The 18,784-nt window shown below is 37.1% G+C and overlaps 1 protein-coding gene across 3 annotated transcripts in view; it reads left to right on the plus strand.

Annotated features, from left to right (window-relative positions):
• The window catches only part of LOC149211001 (uncharacterized), a 543,418-nt gene that overhangs the window by 205,155 nt on the left and 319,479 nt on the right, over positions 1-18,784 (plus strand). For all 3 annotated transcript variants that reach the window (XM_089396847.1, XM_089396848.1, XM_089396849.1), the window contains one exon: positions 11,919-12,032. In XM_089396847.1, coding sequence (XP_089252973.1) covers positions 11,919-12,032 — 114 coding nt within the window. The remainder of the gene's footprint in view (positions 1-11,918; positions 12,033-18,784) is intronic.

Below are 18,784 nucleotides of genomic sequence, written 5' to 3' on the forward strand. Positions count from 1 at the left end.
TAATGTGTCGATCTTTGTATGTTTCATAACAACCCTCATATGAAATAACTTGCTTCTGGAACTGTTAGAATCATTACCTTCTTCAAATTTACCGTTCATAACCAACAATGTGATTTGCGTCTCGTCACTTGAATTTGACCCTAGGTCTATCAATTTCGTTGTTGCCGCAACCTTTTGCTTCCCTTTTCTGGTCCACTTTGGTTTCATTTCAGGATGCAATTGCCAACAGTGATCCTCATCATGGTCCTCTTTCTTGGAATTCTTACAAGAGAGATTTTCAACCTCCTTCTTGGTGATGTTTTCTTTCGTCGCTTTCCCTTTTCCCTTGCTCTCCATTCTGGTTGTCGATTCTGATGATACCCCAACTGCCAACTTACCTGCTTCAATGTAAGTTTCTTGTACCGCCACTTCATCCAAGTTAGTAGGAGTGAACATAAATACAATATTGCGAACATACTCAAGTAATCCTTGTATGTATTTCATTATAGTTTCTTGAGTATACAAAGGAATATTTAGCTGCAAGGCCTTCTTACGAAACTCATCTGTATATTCCTGCACTGAATGGCTTTTCCTAACTTTTAGTCCTTGCCATTCTATTAAATCTTTTTCCTTATATCCCAATGGACATAATTGCTTTCTAAGTGCAATAATAAAATCAAATTGTTGAAGTTTCTAAGTTTACTTAGTTAGAAATCCTCGATGCACTTTATCTGATTTATTCCTACCTACTTGTTATTTTCCTTAACAAGTTATTTACGATGTAATTACTGAAAATAAACACTAGTGCATGCTCAACATATTACATATCAACAACTAAAAGAAACAAGAACAAACACACCATATGACACCATTATTTTTGGACTAATGTCCCCGGAAAAACCCAATGTGGGAAACCGATGCAACTATCTGAGGGTTTTCTTATTAAGCAATATTAGAGTACAATCTGGGTGCTGAAACTGGCTTACCCAAGAAAGAATTTCCTTGGCAGTAATACCTCTTAGTTTCTGACAAATCTACTGGTTGAAACCTTGAATAATCCTTTCGGCAGCGACTCAGCACCAATCTGCCCCAAAAACCCCAGCGTGTGCCCAATCTGGACTGCGTCAGCCTCTCTTAGCCCAGCGCTGGCCCTGCGTTAGCCCCAGGAGGCCCTGTGTCAGCTCTGTGAGCCTCTGCGTCAGCTACGCTGGCCTCTCTAGTGCTTTGCGCAACACTTAGTTGCCTCTGCGTGGCCCTGCGTGAGCACTAGCTGCTCATGCGTCTTTCTCTCTGGCTGCTGTGCTGCTATCCTAACACTATCTCTGCCTCTCAGTCTCTCTGTACTCAATGCCCCTCAGTTGCTTTCCAATGATTGATTCTATCTCTCTTAGCAAACCTTGCTCTAGAGAATAGAATGACTAATCACTCTGTGTATTCTCGAAGTGACCCTCAAGCCTCCTCTTATTCTTTTCCTGTTGACATCTCAATGGCCGACATTAAGTCCCTAATCAACAGCTAAGATTAGATTTGGCTTGATCCATGTTTTTTGGACCATTCTAACATAGATTCATATTAATACACATTAATATTTTATTTTCCCTAAGTTTAGACTTAGGGACTCCATTAAAAATATTAATTATTTTAATATCTCCTGAGCTGTTTAGAATCTACCCAAACCCTTTTTAGGTATTGGGGATCTCATGTGCCCCAACCTCTCCACCAAATTTCGTGGCTAGAGCACATCCGATGCTACCACAAATCAACACAAACCATGATGGAAAAATCTTACCGATATGCTGAGTACCTTTCTGTAACTTATTTTGCCACCAGATCAATGTTGTGCCTGCTAAACAAAGCGATGCTAGTCTGGTTTTGACTTCACCTTCAGTGATCCGTTGCACGCTACAATATACCTCCATTTGCCTGACCCAGTTGTCAAGCTTCTCGGCATCAACTTCTCCATTGTACATGGGTAACTTGAACTTAACATCGAGTTTCAACAACGGTTTCGAAGTTTCAGATGGAGTCAAGAGAGAAGTGATAGGGCCTTTTTGATTGCTTTCATCTTCTTTTCTAGATTGTGATGGTTGTCCTTCTTTGTCTTTAGATTTTGCGTCTTCACCTTTTGCTTTCTTAAACTCTCGATACATTTCTTCGACCATAGCTTGCAAGGTCATGAAAGCATCCATGAAACTCGCATCAGATTCAAATGGATGATCACCGCTTCCCTCTTCAACCATCTCTCCTCGTCGAGTTGTCCTTCTTCTCGAGCCATTCTGGATCTCCTTTAACAAGTTCTCCTTCACCGAGCTTGGATTTGATCCTGGTGATCTAGCACACTTCAAATCACAACTATCAACAACTTGCTCTGATACCAAATGATCCCCTGAAAGATATTTAATTGAAATGTGATTTACTTTTTATTAAAATCAATGTTGCGAACATTGGCATCGGGATATAATCGACAAGGGTCCAAAAAACCAAAAAATCGTAAGAAATGGGAAAAATTCGTAAAAATCGGAAAACATCGGATAGGCCAAAAAATCGTGATTTCGTGATAAAATTGAGATGTTATCGAGATGTTCGCAACATTGGTTAAAATAGTGTTAATGCATGATTCTTAAAAACACCATTAAACACATAGGCATGAAGAACTGATAAGAAATTTGCAGCAAATTGAACAACAAAACATGAAAATAAAAGCGACACAAGAGATTGTTAACGGAGTTCGGCTATCTTCAAGCCTACATCTCTGGGCCCTGGTCTTCAACGGGGAAGCCTTTATATTAGAACTTCAAAGCCAATAAAATACATCAAAGTTACATAAACAAGATCTCTAATTGGTCCAGCTGAGTTCTGCTCGACCCCAGAATTCTGACGCAACTGACGGCTTAGAAAAAAACCTCCTACAACTTCTGGAATAAGCCTGCAAAATTTCGCCTCCAAGTCTTCAAAGCTACGGTGAAGCTCTTCTTTGCTGCACAAAAATGTCACAACTCTTCTATCCCTATCTCCCCCTTAGCATTACATTACCACATATATATAATTTTTTTTGGCTAACCAAATACATCCCTCCATAACAATATTTCGTTAATAAACCTTATCACTCCAAAACAATATTCCATTAATAACCCTTATCGCTCCACATTAATCTCACCCTATCCTTATTCAAACAAACCCAAACCATATATCACAACCATATGCATATAATCCTTGTCACTCCACCGCATACAATATATAACATATACATTGGGTTTTAATGTTTCGGTGGCAAATTAACCATATGGCAAACCTTCAGACCTGCTCCTCCCAACCATATACTTTAAACATGACATAACATTTATTATAACCATATATACGTTGGCGGAGGTATGGCTAATAGTGGATAAGGTTGGTTAGCATATGATTTGGCGGAGCGGAGGTTTTGGTATGGCGGGGTTAGTTATAACGAAGGTGGTATGTATAATTAATATGGCGGAGGATGTATATTATAGTTGGCGGATTAATATAATGGCAGATGTATAAAGCAAAGGTATGAATTTAATACCATAACATGTTTTAATATATGGTTTCTTTACACCACATTATATATTTCATAAACCATGTTTGTGCTATGAGACTTGATACCTTCACCATGTAATGAAGATCTGCACCCAAACTGGAGTTGACTTTGACTTGTTGACTGTCACGTCAAACTATGGAGTTGCTACTTGCCCTGCAAGGCCTCATTTACTTGCTGAGCCACAAACTTATACGAGTTTTACCTGCTGACCCACAAACTTCAACGAGCTCTTTCTCTTTCATTCGGAGTCCAAATGCATTCGTGCAAGTTGCATTGCGATCGTTTTTCTGAGCATTACGCCACGGTGCTGATTTCACTTGCATCCAACAACTTTGATTTTTTGGCCTTTTCTGGATCCTTGACTATCCATTCATCAATTTCAGATCATTTCCTCCCTGTTGAGACCTTTTGGACCACCAAAAGGCTTAAGTTCCATAAAACAAATGTGGGTTCCATTTTCCCATTTGGCCGGTATCTTTCCACCTTGTTCTGAATCTGTACACTTTACTCATCCATGCAATCATCAGCAAAACACACAAACTGCAGAATATATCAAGTCCTTTTTCACCCACATCTACATTCATATTTTCTGCTAATATCCAGGCACCACTAAACAATAATAAAACCATTAACAGCATTGAAAGTATTGATATAGCTGAAACCATACCTTGCTTTCCTTTCATAGCTGAAACTACAAAAGTACTTCTATTGGCCCAAACTCCGATTGGATGTTGGGAAATATATCAGATCCTGCACTGCCTGCGCCATCGCCAAGCCAACCATCAAGAAGCAAGGCCTGTACACTCCTCTGCCTACTCCCAACCAACCGTGGGAATCCATCTCCATGGACTATATGTCTGGCCTCCCTTCTACCAAGCATGGTAATGACTGTGTATTTGTGGTCGTGGACATATTTTCTAAGATGGCTATATTGGTGGCCAACAAGAAGAGTATCACAACAGAGGACACTGCGAAACTCTTCTTTTAATGAGTATGGGTGCATTTTGGGATCCCTCATACTATTATATTAGATCGGGATAGCAGGTTCTTGAGCACATTCTGGTCAAACCTCTTGACACTATTGGACACTAAGCTCACCAAGTCAACTGCCTTCCATCTCCAGACTTATGGCTAGACGGAGGTCGTCAATATGATATTAATGCACATACTTCGCATGTACAACTCCAAGCATCCATGAACCTGGGATGAGAGTCTTCCATATGTGCAACACAATTATAACAAAGCTCTCCATAACTCGACTAGTCATAGTCCCTTTCAAGTCGGTCTAGGATTAAAACCATTGGGTCTGATTGATGTTGTCATGCCTCATGCGACTACACAAACATAATCCTCATATGTATTTTCCGAGGCTAATAAAGTGACCAGATTTATTTAACGCATCCAACACTTCTGCCGGCAGGTTCGCGACATCTTGGAGAAGTCAAATGCCAAGTACAAGCAGTGACATGATCAACATCGCGTGCCACACAAGTTTCGGTGGGTGACAAAGTTTGGTTGCATTTGTAGAAAGAATGCCTTACCAGAGCCCATCGGAAGCTCAGACTACTCCGATATGGTCCTTACACCATTACCAATGCTGTGAGAGACAATGTTTTTGAGCTCAACATTCCCTCATTCCTTGGCCTGCACCTAGTGTTCAATGTGGACCGCCTTAGACCATACTTCCCACCATTACTAAATACATCAAACATTGTAGAACAAATCACACCAACAGAGTTAAACCCAGATTGCATGGAACAGGCCACAACTGATCGAATTATGGACACACAGACCAAGAACACTCACCAACAAAAGATCCAACTATATTGGGTTGTCAAAATTGGCCAACTCCTGCACCAAGGCAAGTGGCTCACCAGGGACCAAGTTCAGCAGAAGTTTCCCCATCTCATGGAGGCACTCAACGCAATGGGGACCATTGCTTCCTAAGGGGGGAGGACTGATCCAGGTGGATGTTGGTGGCCACTCGCCTATTCCACTTGGACCCCCATCACTGTCTCTTTCAGTTTTTCAGTTTCCTTAATTGTAGCACAATTTACTATTTTTGGCAGTTTTTCGGGATTTGAACTTTAAGCGCCGTTTTGAGGCCCTAAACGCCGTTTTTTTGGGAAAAGCGGAGCAAACACGGGGCCTTAACCGATGTTTGCCACTCGAAAGTTGTAGTCCTCAGATAGATCCATCTAACGATTTATTGTGCGTGTCAAACAAAGATCGTATGCAAAAGTTACGACCCTGGGAAGTTGATGTACCAATTTCCCCAAACGGGGCCCATAGTTTTGGCACTTCATCTCCTAGGTTTAGGTTTTTGGACGTTTAGGTTTTTCCATTGTTTCTCAATAATAAATAGTCTTTTGAGTCTCATTGTAACACAATTCAGAGGCATGTATCTACCACATCTTTTCTTAGAGATAAGCTACCACCGCCTGAGCTAGTCTTATTTCCATTATGTTTGTAAGCATATTTCAGTATTTGATATTAAATAAATGAGGTTTTATTTATGGTGCATATTTGTATTTATGGTTATATCTATAATTTGTTGCGTTCCTATTTAAGTTCGGATCAACCAATTCCAAACCAGTTCAGAGCGCTGTTGGAAACACTGAGGGGGTGAATCAATATTTCGTAGCAATTAGCACTTTTTTAATCCTTTTCAGAGCATTAGTTAATTTTCAGTTATTATTATTGTTCTTTTTCAGATGATCATAAACAATAATCAACAATAGAGAACACCATACAACAATGTAGAAAGATAAAACAAAGGACACTGATTTTTTGGTGGAAAACCCCCTCCGGGTCAAAAACCACCGAACACTCCTTTAGTAATTGTCTTCTCCCTGTTAAAAGAAAATTGATTACATCAAGATTTCAGCTACAACTGAGGGATGTGTCAACCCCCTAATTCACAGGTTATAACCTGTAGGACGCTACTAGACCCTAATACCCTGTTGCAACCAGAAGGACACCCCAATTCCCTGTAGACTAGGGCACAACTTGATGAGTGTACCAACACTCTATTTAACAACTGCTGTTGGAAAGGATGCTTCGCTGCCCTGTTAGTTTATTAGCCACAACTGAATGGATGCCACAATGCCCTGTGCAAGTCACAACTTGCCCTAGCACCACCCTACTGCCCTGAAGTGTTCTCAGGGCACAGCCTGAAGGTGACTCCAATCACCCAGAAGAGTCGGTAGATCATGTTTCACAATTTTCACACTGGATCCTCTGTACTCTGAATCAATGTAGAATAAATGTGAGGAAGATGTTGTATATCTGTCAAATCTTGGTAGCCACTGATCACTGCACAACGCTGCACATTAAAGTCAGTGCTCAACTGCATATCACTGTTACTGCTCAACTGCACATCAATGTCACTGCACACATAGATCACTGCATATCTGATCACTACTCAACAACAAGAGCTCAAAACATTGGCTACCACTACACGTCACGAATAAACAAGCATCAAGGCTCATATGCAGACAATCATACTTCACACTGGTTCACTGTTCCAACCATCTAGCACTGCTATCAAATGATGGCACAAACCAAGGTGCGTCAGGTCATCCCTATGGCCTGCAACCAATGCTCTCAAGCTTTGCCCTCGGAGAGCTACGACATACGTGTAAACACTTCTGCTCAGCTGATCAAATCCTGCTATCCATCTTCACATCAATATGTTGTACAACTGAATGATAATGTCTTCAAGACCTGCTGCCCTGCAAGGTTAGAATTGTGTCATTGTACCCAAATTCCTAGGTCATACCCATGGTCATCAATGGAATATGTCAATGTTTCTTAATCTGAGTCAAGTCAATTAGTCATGCCAAAGTTAGGTTTCAATTCAAGGTCAATGTTTTATCTAGGTGTGAAAAAAATAACACTTGCAATACAACATGGTCATATAGAGGCTTAGTCAAGTATAGTCAAAGACACTTGTCAACTAGATGTAAACTCATTGTTCCAAACCATGTGTCATTGTTAATTCTTATCCAAATCAATTAATGTAGCAACTGAAAGTCATGTTTATGTATTACTATCATGTTGCACTAAAGTCAAACTTCAAAGTCAAACTTCATAGAATGTTCACTAAGTCAATCCTGTCTTACTTCATAATCAAGGTATCGTTATGTTAAGCAACTGTCAAAGTCATGTAATTATGTTAAGTCAAAGTTTATGTATTATTCTTGCTGTGGATTATCTTCTCACTGTATAAGAAATTACAGTCTCATTACTGCCATCAAAAGGAATAGAGAATACAAACAGTCACACAAACTTGTTCACAACTACTTTGCTGTCCATTACACATAGTCATATTACTTGTCATGTTAAGGTATCAAGCAATTGTCATGTTGCCAGTCAAGTTTATAAGGTGCTTATCTATTGCATTCAATAGACTTAGTTAATGCACGCTGACAAACTGTCATAGATCAGATATAGAACTACTGTCACGTCCTCGGTGATTAAGGTAACAAGAGCAATGTTTTGCTCAAAAGATTGCTAAGTCATGTTAAGTGATAGATTCTCAAGAAAAACACAAGTCTGCCCAGTCACTAATCATTACGTGAATGTTACATCATTATGAGATTTCATTGTTTAGAAAGTGATAAGAACTATTATACTAAATGCCATTGCTATAATACACATAATATAGGTCTTTGTCATATCAATGGTCATTGTGTCAACACACTTGTTATGTCTAGGTCTGAGTGTCTTAATGGTGAATGTCAAGTTAAGGTCAAATTGTCAACTGTTATGGTCGTTGTGAAGTCAATAATCTAGATCACTTGCAGTCTTGTTAATTCTGTAGTAGTCAAAGTCAGAAACATGCTAACCAAGGTGCTGTTTGAGGTTAGGTACATTGAAGGAACACGATTTCAGAGCTATGAAGCCCTAGGTGACAACCCTGTGCCCTAAAGAGCTGTTTTTAACAATTTCCATACAAATTTCAACAAGGAAAAATTTCACTGTTTTGGAGTATTCTTGGAGCTTGGTCCAGTCCTTCAATTTAGCCTGTAAGAGAGAGGACGAAGTGCCTACTTGAACCTGGAAAAGAAATTCCCAACGAACCACCAAATACCAAAAAAATATAAACCCTTCTAGAATATCGTCCTCCCTTTAGATCCACAGGTCTGAGTTATTTCAGAGCTATTTCAAAGATATGTCATGCATAGTTAACGTGCATGATGATAAGGTTTCCAGTTGCAAATTTTTTTTCCCCAGAGAATCATAATTCAAAGTAAAATCAAGACAAAAAACAAAGAAAAATTTACCTTCAATTTAGGCTGTTATGTTCAGATATTGAGAGCCCTAGATGCTGTCCTGTTCATAAAATACCTTCGCTGTCTTTACCGGGAATATATTTCAGAGCTAGTCACAAGAAAAATCATTGAGATATGACATGTCTTGAGAGTGAATAGGTCTCCCTTATATAGATTTGTCTTCAGTTTAGGAGGGCCTTCTAAGTGACCGTTGGAGAACTTAGGAAGGGGTTTTAAGGTAGACGTTACAGGGCTTTAATTATTAAGAAAATGATTTTGTAAGCCTTGTAACTTAATGCTGCCATTAAAAGGATTAGATCAGAGTATCAGACTTGTAAATGCTGCCATTAAAATGATTACATCACACGTAAATCAAGGAAGGGAAACTCCTTGTGAGTGAAGGTAGTTTGATGTTATTCCTTAAGTTAGATGTTTAATAAATGTAATTTAATTTAGTAATTGTTAATAACTTGTTTATTAAATTCCAAGTAATTGTACACTAATCCTCTTTGGTGTGTTTTGTAGGTGACAGATGAGTGTATTAAGTCAATGATTGATTTATTGTCTTTGGTTTTTGAAGTTATGTAATCTATGTTGCCAGGAAACTTGGGTTCGAGGATGGGTACAGGTGCGGGGATGGGGACGGGTACATCATTTTTCGAAACAGGGTGCATGGGTTCGTAGGGGGTATATATATATATCTATATATATATATATATATATATATATATATAAATATTATATTTTATAAATAATATATATGAATTTGTATATTTTTCAACTTTAAACAAGAAAACTAAAATATTTATGATTTAAACTTTAAATATTTAAACATGCACATCATTGAACATTCAACATTCACAGTTTCATAATTTCTAGTCTGATATTAAGTGCAAATTGGAGTTTACATATTAATAAGAATCATGATATATGTTCATTGTCATACTACATCCAAAATTTGTCTTAAGGCATCTCCAAACAAGAACTGGGAAATTTTAAAATACTAAAACAAAAATTTCTAATAGTGAACAATGGCTTCCTCAAGCCATGTCATCAGCATCACTCAGATCTTCAGTTAACATGGTCTCCACGTAGGGATCACTCTCATCTTGAGGCTGCTCTTGCTCATCCATAGCAACTGGAGGTAGCTCAATAAGGCCATCTGGTTGTATCTCCTTGTCCACACACATATCATCGTTGTGTATTGGTCCCATCTCTTGAAAGGACACTCCTTGTATCCAGGGTCTTTTCGAGATATGAGATGAATTGTGCTATGAGCGTACACTAAGTTCTCTGCCTTCTTTGAGCCCAATTCAAGGGAAGCCCATTAAATTATTAAAAAATAAAAATAAAAACTCATTAACCCAAAAGAACCCAATTTTGGGGTTCCAAGTACCCATCATCAGGGTTCTCCGTACCCGTCAAGACAAAAGAACCCAATTTTTTTTAATGAAGAACCCGATTCTTCATAGAAGAACCCGGTTCTTATGGGTTCTTCTCAGAAGCACCCAAACCCAAATCTGGTACTAGGGCACGAGAACCTAGGACGGGTTTGGGAATCCATGCAACATAGTATGTAACTTATATGGGGTGAGATTACAGTGATAGACAATGTCATATGTTGGCAACCATAGGAGGAGGTGTCATGTCACTACCCCTTGGGGTTTTTAGCCCAGAAACTAAGGTCACCAACTTCAATTGTGAATATCTCTCAAATCAGGAGACCTCTCAGGGCATACCACATATCAACAGAAACATCTTTTTGACGAGAATCTAATGACATATATCTCCAACCCAAACTCAATGATTTGACCTATCAAAAACCCTTGACAAAGTCGGGGTATATCCTCAGTCCACGGAATCCAAACCCTAGGACTTGGGTTTTCAACCATCCAATAGTATAACTGCCATCTTGATGTAATCCAACAATTACTAAGAAGCGTTCATTAACCATTTGACATCAATGGCCGGTGTTTTTGGTCAAAGTCAAACCCAGTCAACTCCATGGGTTGACATCAATGACAACACCATCCAACAAGGGCTGGTGCGTACTGGTTTTGGAATGGTTTGATTTTTGAACTAGGTAGTTTGGAACTTAACTGGCTGGTTCTGAAAACTATGATCCTTTCCATTTTTGTTGAATTTAAAAACCATGGATCTAAGAGGCACAGGTAAGAAAATATCTCAGTTGGATTTTAATTTATTGATACTTTAGCTTCTAAGTGGTAAGTGGTCTCTCACAATTGTGTGCATTGCTATAGGACTTGGCTGCATAACTCTGTAAGTGGGAATCCTCTCCAAAGTCCATGCATCATGAGTATTTTTAGTCAACACTTTGAAATCCTCACAGATAATGTATTTTTCCTATGGTATCCTATTGAAGGCAGAAGCTAGTATTCTCCTTTAATTCTTTATCCTGCACAGACTTGATAGTTGAATCCCTTGATGTGATGTAATAATTCGAGTGCTTCTTTTAAGCTAAAATACTTTAGGTGTTATATAGTTTTAAGGATATGTACATCTAGGTGTTTTAAACTTCTATAGCTTAGCCATAGGTTTAGGGACATATAGACATGTATCTTGTAGTAAGCAAAAGTTGTAATATATCTTGTAGTAAACAAAAGTTGCAATATCACTGTTTTCTATTTTGACTGTTCAGATATGACATTTTGAGAATGTCTTCTTGTTGATTGCTCAAGTTAATGCTTGCATTCCTGTATCCTCCTCTTTTGAAGGAGAATAGACTGATCCAACACCCAAATCTTAAAAAATAAACAAGAATTTACCTCAGAATTGTATGCTTTTCGAAAGATGCTGGATTTGCTATTAAATTTTTATTGGATATTTATGTTGCATCTTTAAGGCTGATGTGTCTAATTGGGATACAGACGTTGAAAGTGTTATTAATTACATGCCAAACATAAAGCTATGGGGCAGATGTCTGTCAAGTATAATAACGTTTTTAACCACTTGGTATTATATTTCCTTACTCTGTAATATTGCGCAATATAATAAATATACTTTGGGGTAAACCGTAACTTTATTTGTTTGGTTAAGAAGTGGCAGTGTTTTCTGATGGCGTTTTTGTATTCACTTTGCAGATGCTGCCAGCATACTCAAAACGGTTTTCTGAAAAGCACGTTGTTTCCTTAGTTCCTTTTATTCCAAATCTCATACTGAATGTATCTGTAGACTGGAAAGAAAGGCTATTGAAGGTAATGGGTCAACCTGTCGTCAAGGTTTCTCATCTGATGTTGTTGGTACACAGGGGCTAGTTTGTATTTCATGTTAAAAGAAAAATAGCACTGAAATATATTATAATTTCTGAGCATAGTTTTGTTGCACCATCCATATATATATATACATCTGTGTGTGTTCATTATTATAGCTATGGAATACCTTTTGACTTTAATGTGGAAGATGTATCTACATGTGAGGTTAGATTCATGTATGTTAGTCCTATATTTCTTTTTATGTTATCTTCATGATGCTCAAATGTGCAACTTAACAACTTAAATTTATTGTGATAGTATGGCTACTGATCTCAAATCTTTACAGCATTGGGTTTACTTAGGGGTTAGAGATACAGGTCCTAATATATATACATGATAAAAGTTAAAACTCACTTGGGATGCTATTTTTTTAAGGTGTATATACATGTTAAAGAAATGTGGAGGTGACTTTTGACCTCTCAAATAATCTCTCGCTTTTGGGGGAAGTTGTCGCCTAAATCCACACCTGGGCTAATGTGGAGATATCTTTAATCCACTTGGTGTGGCCTTGGGGGCAAGTCTTGTTTTGAGCAGCTAGATGGGTGGACCCTATGAGGCTACTAAGGCTTAACAAGCTTTAGCAAATAAGAAATATTTGTTGTAGGAGTTGATTAAGATTGACCAAGACACATTCAACCATCAATATGTATATTACAACATGTTACATCAAAGCATGTAAATAAAATCCTTGAGCATAAATGACCATAATCATTCATAAACAAGAGATATAGCAATGATAATCAATGAATGAAATACTCTCAAAGCAAAAGATGTAGCAAGTAGAGATTAGTGCCAAATAAAGAGTACTTGAATGCTCTAAGCGACAATTGCTTGAAAGTAAAGTGCTTGAAACGTAAATACTTGGAAATTGAAAATGCAAAAGTAAACGAAAGATGATTGCTTGGAAATGAGAGTACTTGAGCTCAGAAATGAAAATGCCCCAAAGTAAATGTGCTTTGAAAATAAATGTGGCAATTGCAAAAATGACCAAGTACCAAATGCTGTGAAATGTTCTTGGTTGATTTTAGTTAAATTAGATTTCACTTGGACTTAGGTTAGTTTAGTGTGTGAGTGCACAACATGAAATATGTGATTGCAATAAATTAAGTCTAACTAAGGTTTGTGTCCTCTTCCAACCTTATCCTCGTTGGGTTAAAGAAGGCTGCAAGGAGATCCAATAGGAGGAAGCTAAGGCTTCGTGCACTCCCCTGATTTCACAAGTTAGTGCGTCGCAAGGAGATCCAACACTAGGACAATCTAGTTTGATTTCACAAGTTGACTTTTACTAATTTCCCCAATCTCACAATAAAAAGATATAGAAGAAAATTTCCCTATTTAGTCTTGTTGACCACTACGTGTCAACGACCCATAGTAGTACAACCCCTTTTTCGCAAAAGGGATAGCGCTTGATTGATGTGTCCATGTCGTCATCCGCCTGACTTCCAAGATGTTATGCAAACCTATTCTGCATGTGTATAATGTAAATAATCTCAGTAGAACTGTGTCATGTATGTAACAACCTAGGTAAACCTACCTTTCTAGTGAGATCTCCATTCTGGGAAGTTTTTCGTCACACCGATTCATTTCGGATGATTGACAGGGCTTTTCCCTCCAGTCTTACCCCAAAGCTAAAATGGATCTTGCCACTAGGATCTTAGGCGAGTCCTAGTGTTTTAGATCGAGTCTATGTAAAAGTAATTTGGGAATAATCCTAACTATTTGGTTAGGTATTTTTATTACAAATTGCTTGGTCTGCTAGATTATATGTGTCACAGAAATGGGTAGTTTGTGAGGGTTTATTACAAATGGGTTTTCCCCCTTAAGATGTAAAAAATATGAAAATCACGATGTAAAGTGCCTTGAGGGTTGGAAAAATAATTTATCCCCTCACAGGTTAATTAATTAAATTTTCTGGTAAAAGATTAATTAAAATCCTAAGCCAAAAATTTAATTATTTCTAGGTCTTAGGTAAATTTAAATTCTCCGTAGACAAAATTCGCCAGTCCTAAAAAATTAAATTTTAAGAGGTCCAGGGACTAACGTAAATTAATTATTTTGATAATTTTTAAACTTTTGATCACTGGGGCTAAGTCAAAGTCAAATTTTTGGGGAAATTAACTAAAAAATTTATTTTTTGAGTTAATTAAAACACATTTAAATGAAAATTTCGAATTTCCTCAAAAATTAATATTTCGACGGATGAGATTAATTTTTTTTTTGATCTTCATCAATGGTTGAGATTACTCTGACGAGGATCACCCGAACTAGTCGTTGGAGGATTTATTTTTAAATAGAAAGTCATTTGTCAGTCGATCTATCCGATCTTTGAGTCGTGTGCTTAACGAGAAGATCTAGTGTAATCTTTTTTCTAGATAATAGAGAAAGACTTTAGGGTTAATTTCTGCTAGTGTTACTCTTCATGGGAATATTGTAAAATGTTTTATTTTCATGTATAATTTTTCTCAAGTTATTGATGATAGCTTCTGAAGAGTGATTTGAGTACAGGGGTCTTGTTCAGTTGTTGGAGTTGAATAATAATCTAAATTTTGAACGTAATAGCAGGTATCCCTATTTGTCTAAGTTATATTATTATTTTCTTGCTCTATTTTTAATGGTTGGATCGAATTTTGTAGGGAAATCTTGATTTAGATCCTCGGGCGTTAAGGGAAGTTTTTAGTTGGACTAGCCAATTCCCGATCTGTATTTCCTGAATAGCCTAGCTAAATTAGCTTTGGGCTTATCATAAGATTTTTGTTTTGTGATGCATGAGGGTTTCGAGTTAGCATTTCCTTTTAAAATTTAAGTTTTTTTTTTTTAATTTCTCTGCAGTACAATGATAGATTTGGCTACCTAGAGCCTTCAACTTGTAATTATTGTAGTTATTTAATTGGGTTTTTAGGGTTTTTAATTTCATCATTGTATATATCGTTTCTGGGTGTTTTGTTTTTTCCATTGCAGGTACAAATCTGAAGGAGATTTCCTATTTGAAGCCAGATCTAGGCCCTAGAGGGTAAGATCTAGCCTCAATATCACTTTGAAGGGATATTATTCAAAATTTTTACAGTCCTAGGGTTTTAAAAAATTTAGATCTGGGTTTTCATCTAAATTTTCTGTTAAATCATCAAATCTTTGGGTAAAAATTTTTGATTCAATTTTTTTTTTTTAAATCTAATGGACTAACCCCTTCTGATGCCTCCAACTTTTGGCTATGTTTTACCTTGTTTTGGAATTTTTTTTTTGAAATTTATTTTACTGTCTGAGTTTCCTTGTAGCTTCCTCCAAACGATACCTTATCTCCTTGCACCGAAACCCTTTTTCCTCACTGCGCTGCCCTCTTCGTTTTCCTCGTGTGTGAATTGAATCTCCATGACTTTCCTTTCCTCCTTTTCCCTTCACACATTTTTATTTTCCCCTCTTTTTGTGCGCTCCCTTCCTCGCTGCTGCCTAAGGCTGCGGCCTCATTGTTGTCGTGGCTTTCTCCAGTTCCGCTCCATCTGCCATCGACCCTCATTGACTTACCCGAGCTTCTTGCTCTCCAGCGTCTCACTTTCTCGCTGCCCCCTGCTGGCCTGCAACTTCAAATCTGCAGTTGCTCTCCTCGCTGTCGTCTCTCCTCTCTCCGCCGCAAGTCCTGTATACACAAACAAAGAAATTTTTGACTTGGTTTTATTTTTATTTTTATTTTTATTTTTATTTTTTTTATTTTTATTATGTTCCTCTGATTTGTTATGCTATGAGTCAGGTTTAGATTCGTTTCATAATAAATTTCAATTTTTTTATATTTTATGCTTTGAATTCTTTTATTTTGATTTAGTTTTTTTTTGTGCATTTTTTATTGATTTTGATTTTTTTTGTCTTGATTTCCATTTTTTTTTTAATTTTGATTTTGTTTAAATAAACATTTAAAAAACTAAAAAAAACTAGGGAACTAAAAAATTTAAAAAATTTCATTTTTGTGACTCTGAGATTACTAAGCAATTAAATCAAAAGGAGAATTTACGTTTTCACATTTAAAAATTTTAATTTTTATGTGGCCTACGACCCATTAAAAATTTAAATTCAATTAAGCTCTTTTGATTTTTATCTCTGGTCACACTAATGATTATTTTTTTTAAATTTTTGCCATATTAAATTTGCTTCATAAGCTTAGCACATTAAAAATTTATCTACGGGATAATTAAATTGTAATAAAAAATTCCTTGGTGTCTTTTTGTGTCAAGTAAAAGATATTAAAGAGAAAATTTTGTGGTATTGATTTCTCTATTGTCAAACGCGATTAATGTTTCAGAATCATATCTAAAGATTGACTATAGGAGAAAGATAATTTTTTCTAGATCTGGGTAATTGAAGAAAATAATTTTAAATCTAGAATCATTGCTCAGCAATTAAATTCATAGCTCTTCATGGTATTTAATTGCTAGAGTATCTTGCATAATAAAATTTTGAGCATTTACATTTAATCGTTCATGATCGTCACTTTCATCACATTAATAAATTGCTTTGGAGTCTGGATAACTTGTTTTAATTTGGTTTATGGTTAATTGAATATTAAGGCACTGGTCTAAAATCATTTCTATCTTGTGGTAGTGTCTTATTGTCTTAATTGTTTGATCTATCCATCTCGGTTAACGAGGACTTGTTCTATATTCTACAAGTTGTTCATCCTTAAGTCTCCTAGAGCTTGTGTTCCACAGGTTATCCTCATTCATTCACCCTAGGGACTACTCCCCTTGACTTGTCTAGGAGAGAGACTAAACGGAGCAAGGATTAGAGTGACAACCCTTACTCTGAGCGTTGTTACGGTGCCTGAACACATTGTGCAACAACATTTTTTGGAGCCGTTGCCGAAGACGTAATTTTTGTCCTTGGTCCTCTCAATCTTTTCTCATCATTTGATCCTTTCATCTTCACCCATTCATCTTCATCTCATTTTCATCATATCATCTTTTGTCTCTAAGTTAGATTTCTGTCTGGGTGGCTACTCTACTTCCTTCATCTTCTATAGGGGCGTGTACTAGGAGGAACCCAAGCAATTTGGCTAATCCTGCTCCAGATCCTAAAAGGGCTCTCAGAGCTAGATTACACAAGCTCTCTTCTGGTGCACTCCTTGACGATCTCGACCAAGAAGCTCTCTGTGACATCCATTCACTCTTCTTGAATCCTCACGTTCTAGACATCATGGATATCTATGAACCTTTCAACTTTGCTAACATCCAAGGATATCCCCATGACCTTCCTAATAATGGTCTAGACAAGTTGCATGCTTTTCAAGGAAATAATGCAATATCTGTTAGAAATCATTTATATGCTTTTCAAACCTGGTGGGCTAAATTTGCTTATGCTCATAATTAAGAGGATGTGCAAATGAAATGCTTTGTCTTGACCCTTGATCAAGATGCCATGGATTGGTTTAGGGATAGGCCTGACTATAGCATTGATTTATTTGATTCCCTCCTTAATGCCTTTAGAGAGAAATTTGGTGATGAGAAAGAAGATCGATTTTTAGCAAAAGCCATTAGCGTCATTAAAAAGAAAGAAAATGAGACGTGTGAAGAATTTAATAGAAGGTTTAATGGTATGCTTAAAGAGATATCTATTGATTACAAACCAACTGAGAAAATGCTCATAGAATATTATCTCAATGCTTTCAGTCCTGACACTTCTTATGAGCTTGGGAGGTCCAAGCCTGGTGACTATTAGGCTTGTCAAATCACAGCGGAAGAGCTAGAAAAAGATAAGAAGGCTTCTGGCAAACCTGAAATTCCGGGTTTGATAGATCTGTTGTTAAATTAAAGGAACCTAAAGGAAAGGACAAAGAAGCCGAAGAAGAACCTATGCAAAAACTGCTTAAGGAGCTGGAAAATATGGAGTTAAATCAAGCTAGGATGATTGTTGATCTTGCTAAGGAAATAGCTATATTACAGTCTAGGTTGATTCAAATGGAAAGAGCTCAAATGCAAAATCATCAACCTAGGGGTCAGAATAATAATAATAATCGAAATAATTGGCAGAAGAAAGGTCAGTCTAGTGAGCAGGTGCCTCTTCACCCTCTTGAAACGAATAATCTTGTGGAAGAGATCCCACCTTATAGTAGAGCATGTGATGAGCTTCATGAAGAAGCCAGTTGTCCTATTATTAAGAGAATCATGCATTATGAGATGCTTGGGACAAGTAATTAGATAAACATGGTTGGTAAAGAATATCATCTCTCACAGGAAAATTGGGAAAAGGTCAAGGGAAATAGTCAACTTGTCAAACCTTTTACATCTTCATATAGCATTAATAACTTTGGTCAAGAAACTTATGTATTGGTTAAACTTTTTACTGAGGAGCCTACTCGTGAGCGAGTTCTTGAAATCGCTAAGGACAAGGGGTTAACTTATTAGAGAAGAAGTCAAAATGATAATCAAGTTAATTCTCGAAGTCTTAACCCTGGATCAACTTCTGGTATGAATATTGATTTAGGAGGTTGGTTTAACAAGTCTAAAGTTTTGGTCCTTGTCACCGAAATAATGAAGATCCCCTCCAAAAAGGCTAAGTTACTAAATGCTATTAGTAGTACCTAGGTGAATGCAACTCAAGAGGAAATGCATGAGACTTTCTACCAGGATGCTCTTGTGTATTTGCAAAGTATGGAATCCTATAACAAATGGCATTCTTCTTTTTTCATTACTTTGCTTGTTAATAATTATCGG

Source organism: Pinus tabuliformis, chromosome 1_2, assembly GCF_031772625.1.
Source record: "Pinus tabuliformis cultivar Carrire ecotype Pingquan chromosome 1_2, CPIR1, whole genome shotgun sequence".
In the NCBI taxonomy this organism is placed as follows: Eukaryota; Viridiplantae; Streptophyta; class Pinopsida; order Pinales; family Pinaceae; genus Pinus; species Pinus tabuliformis.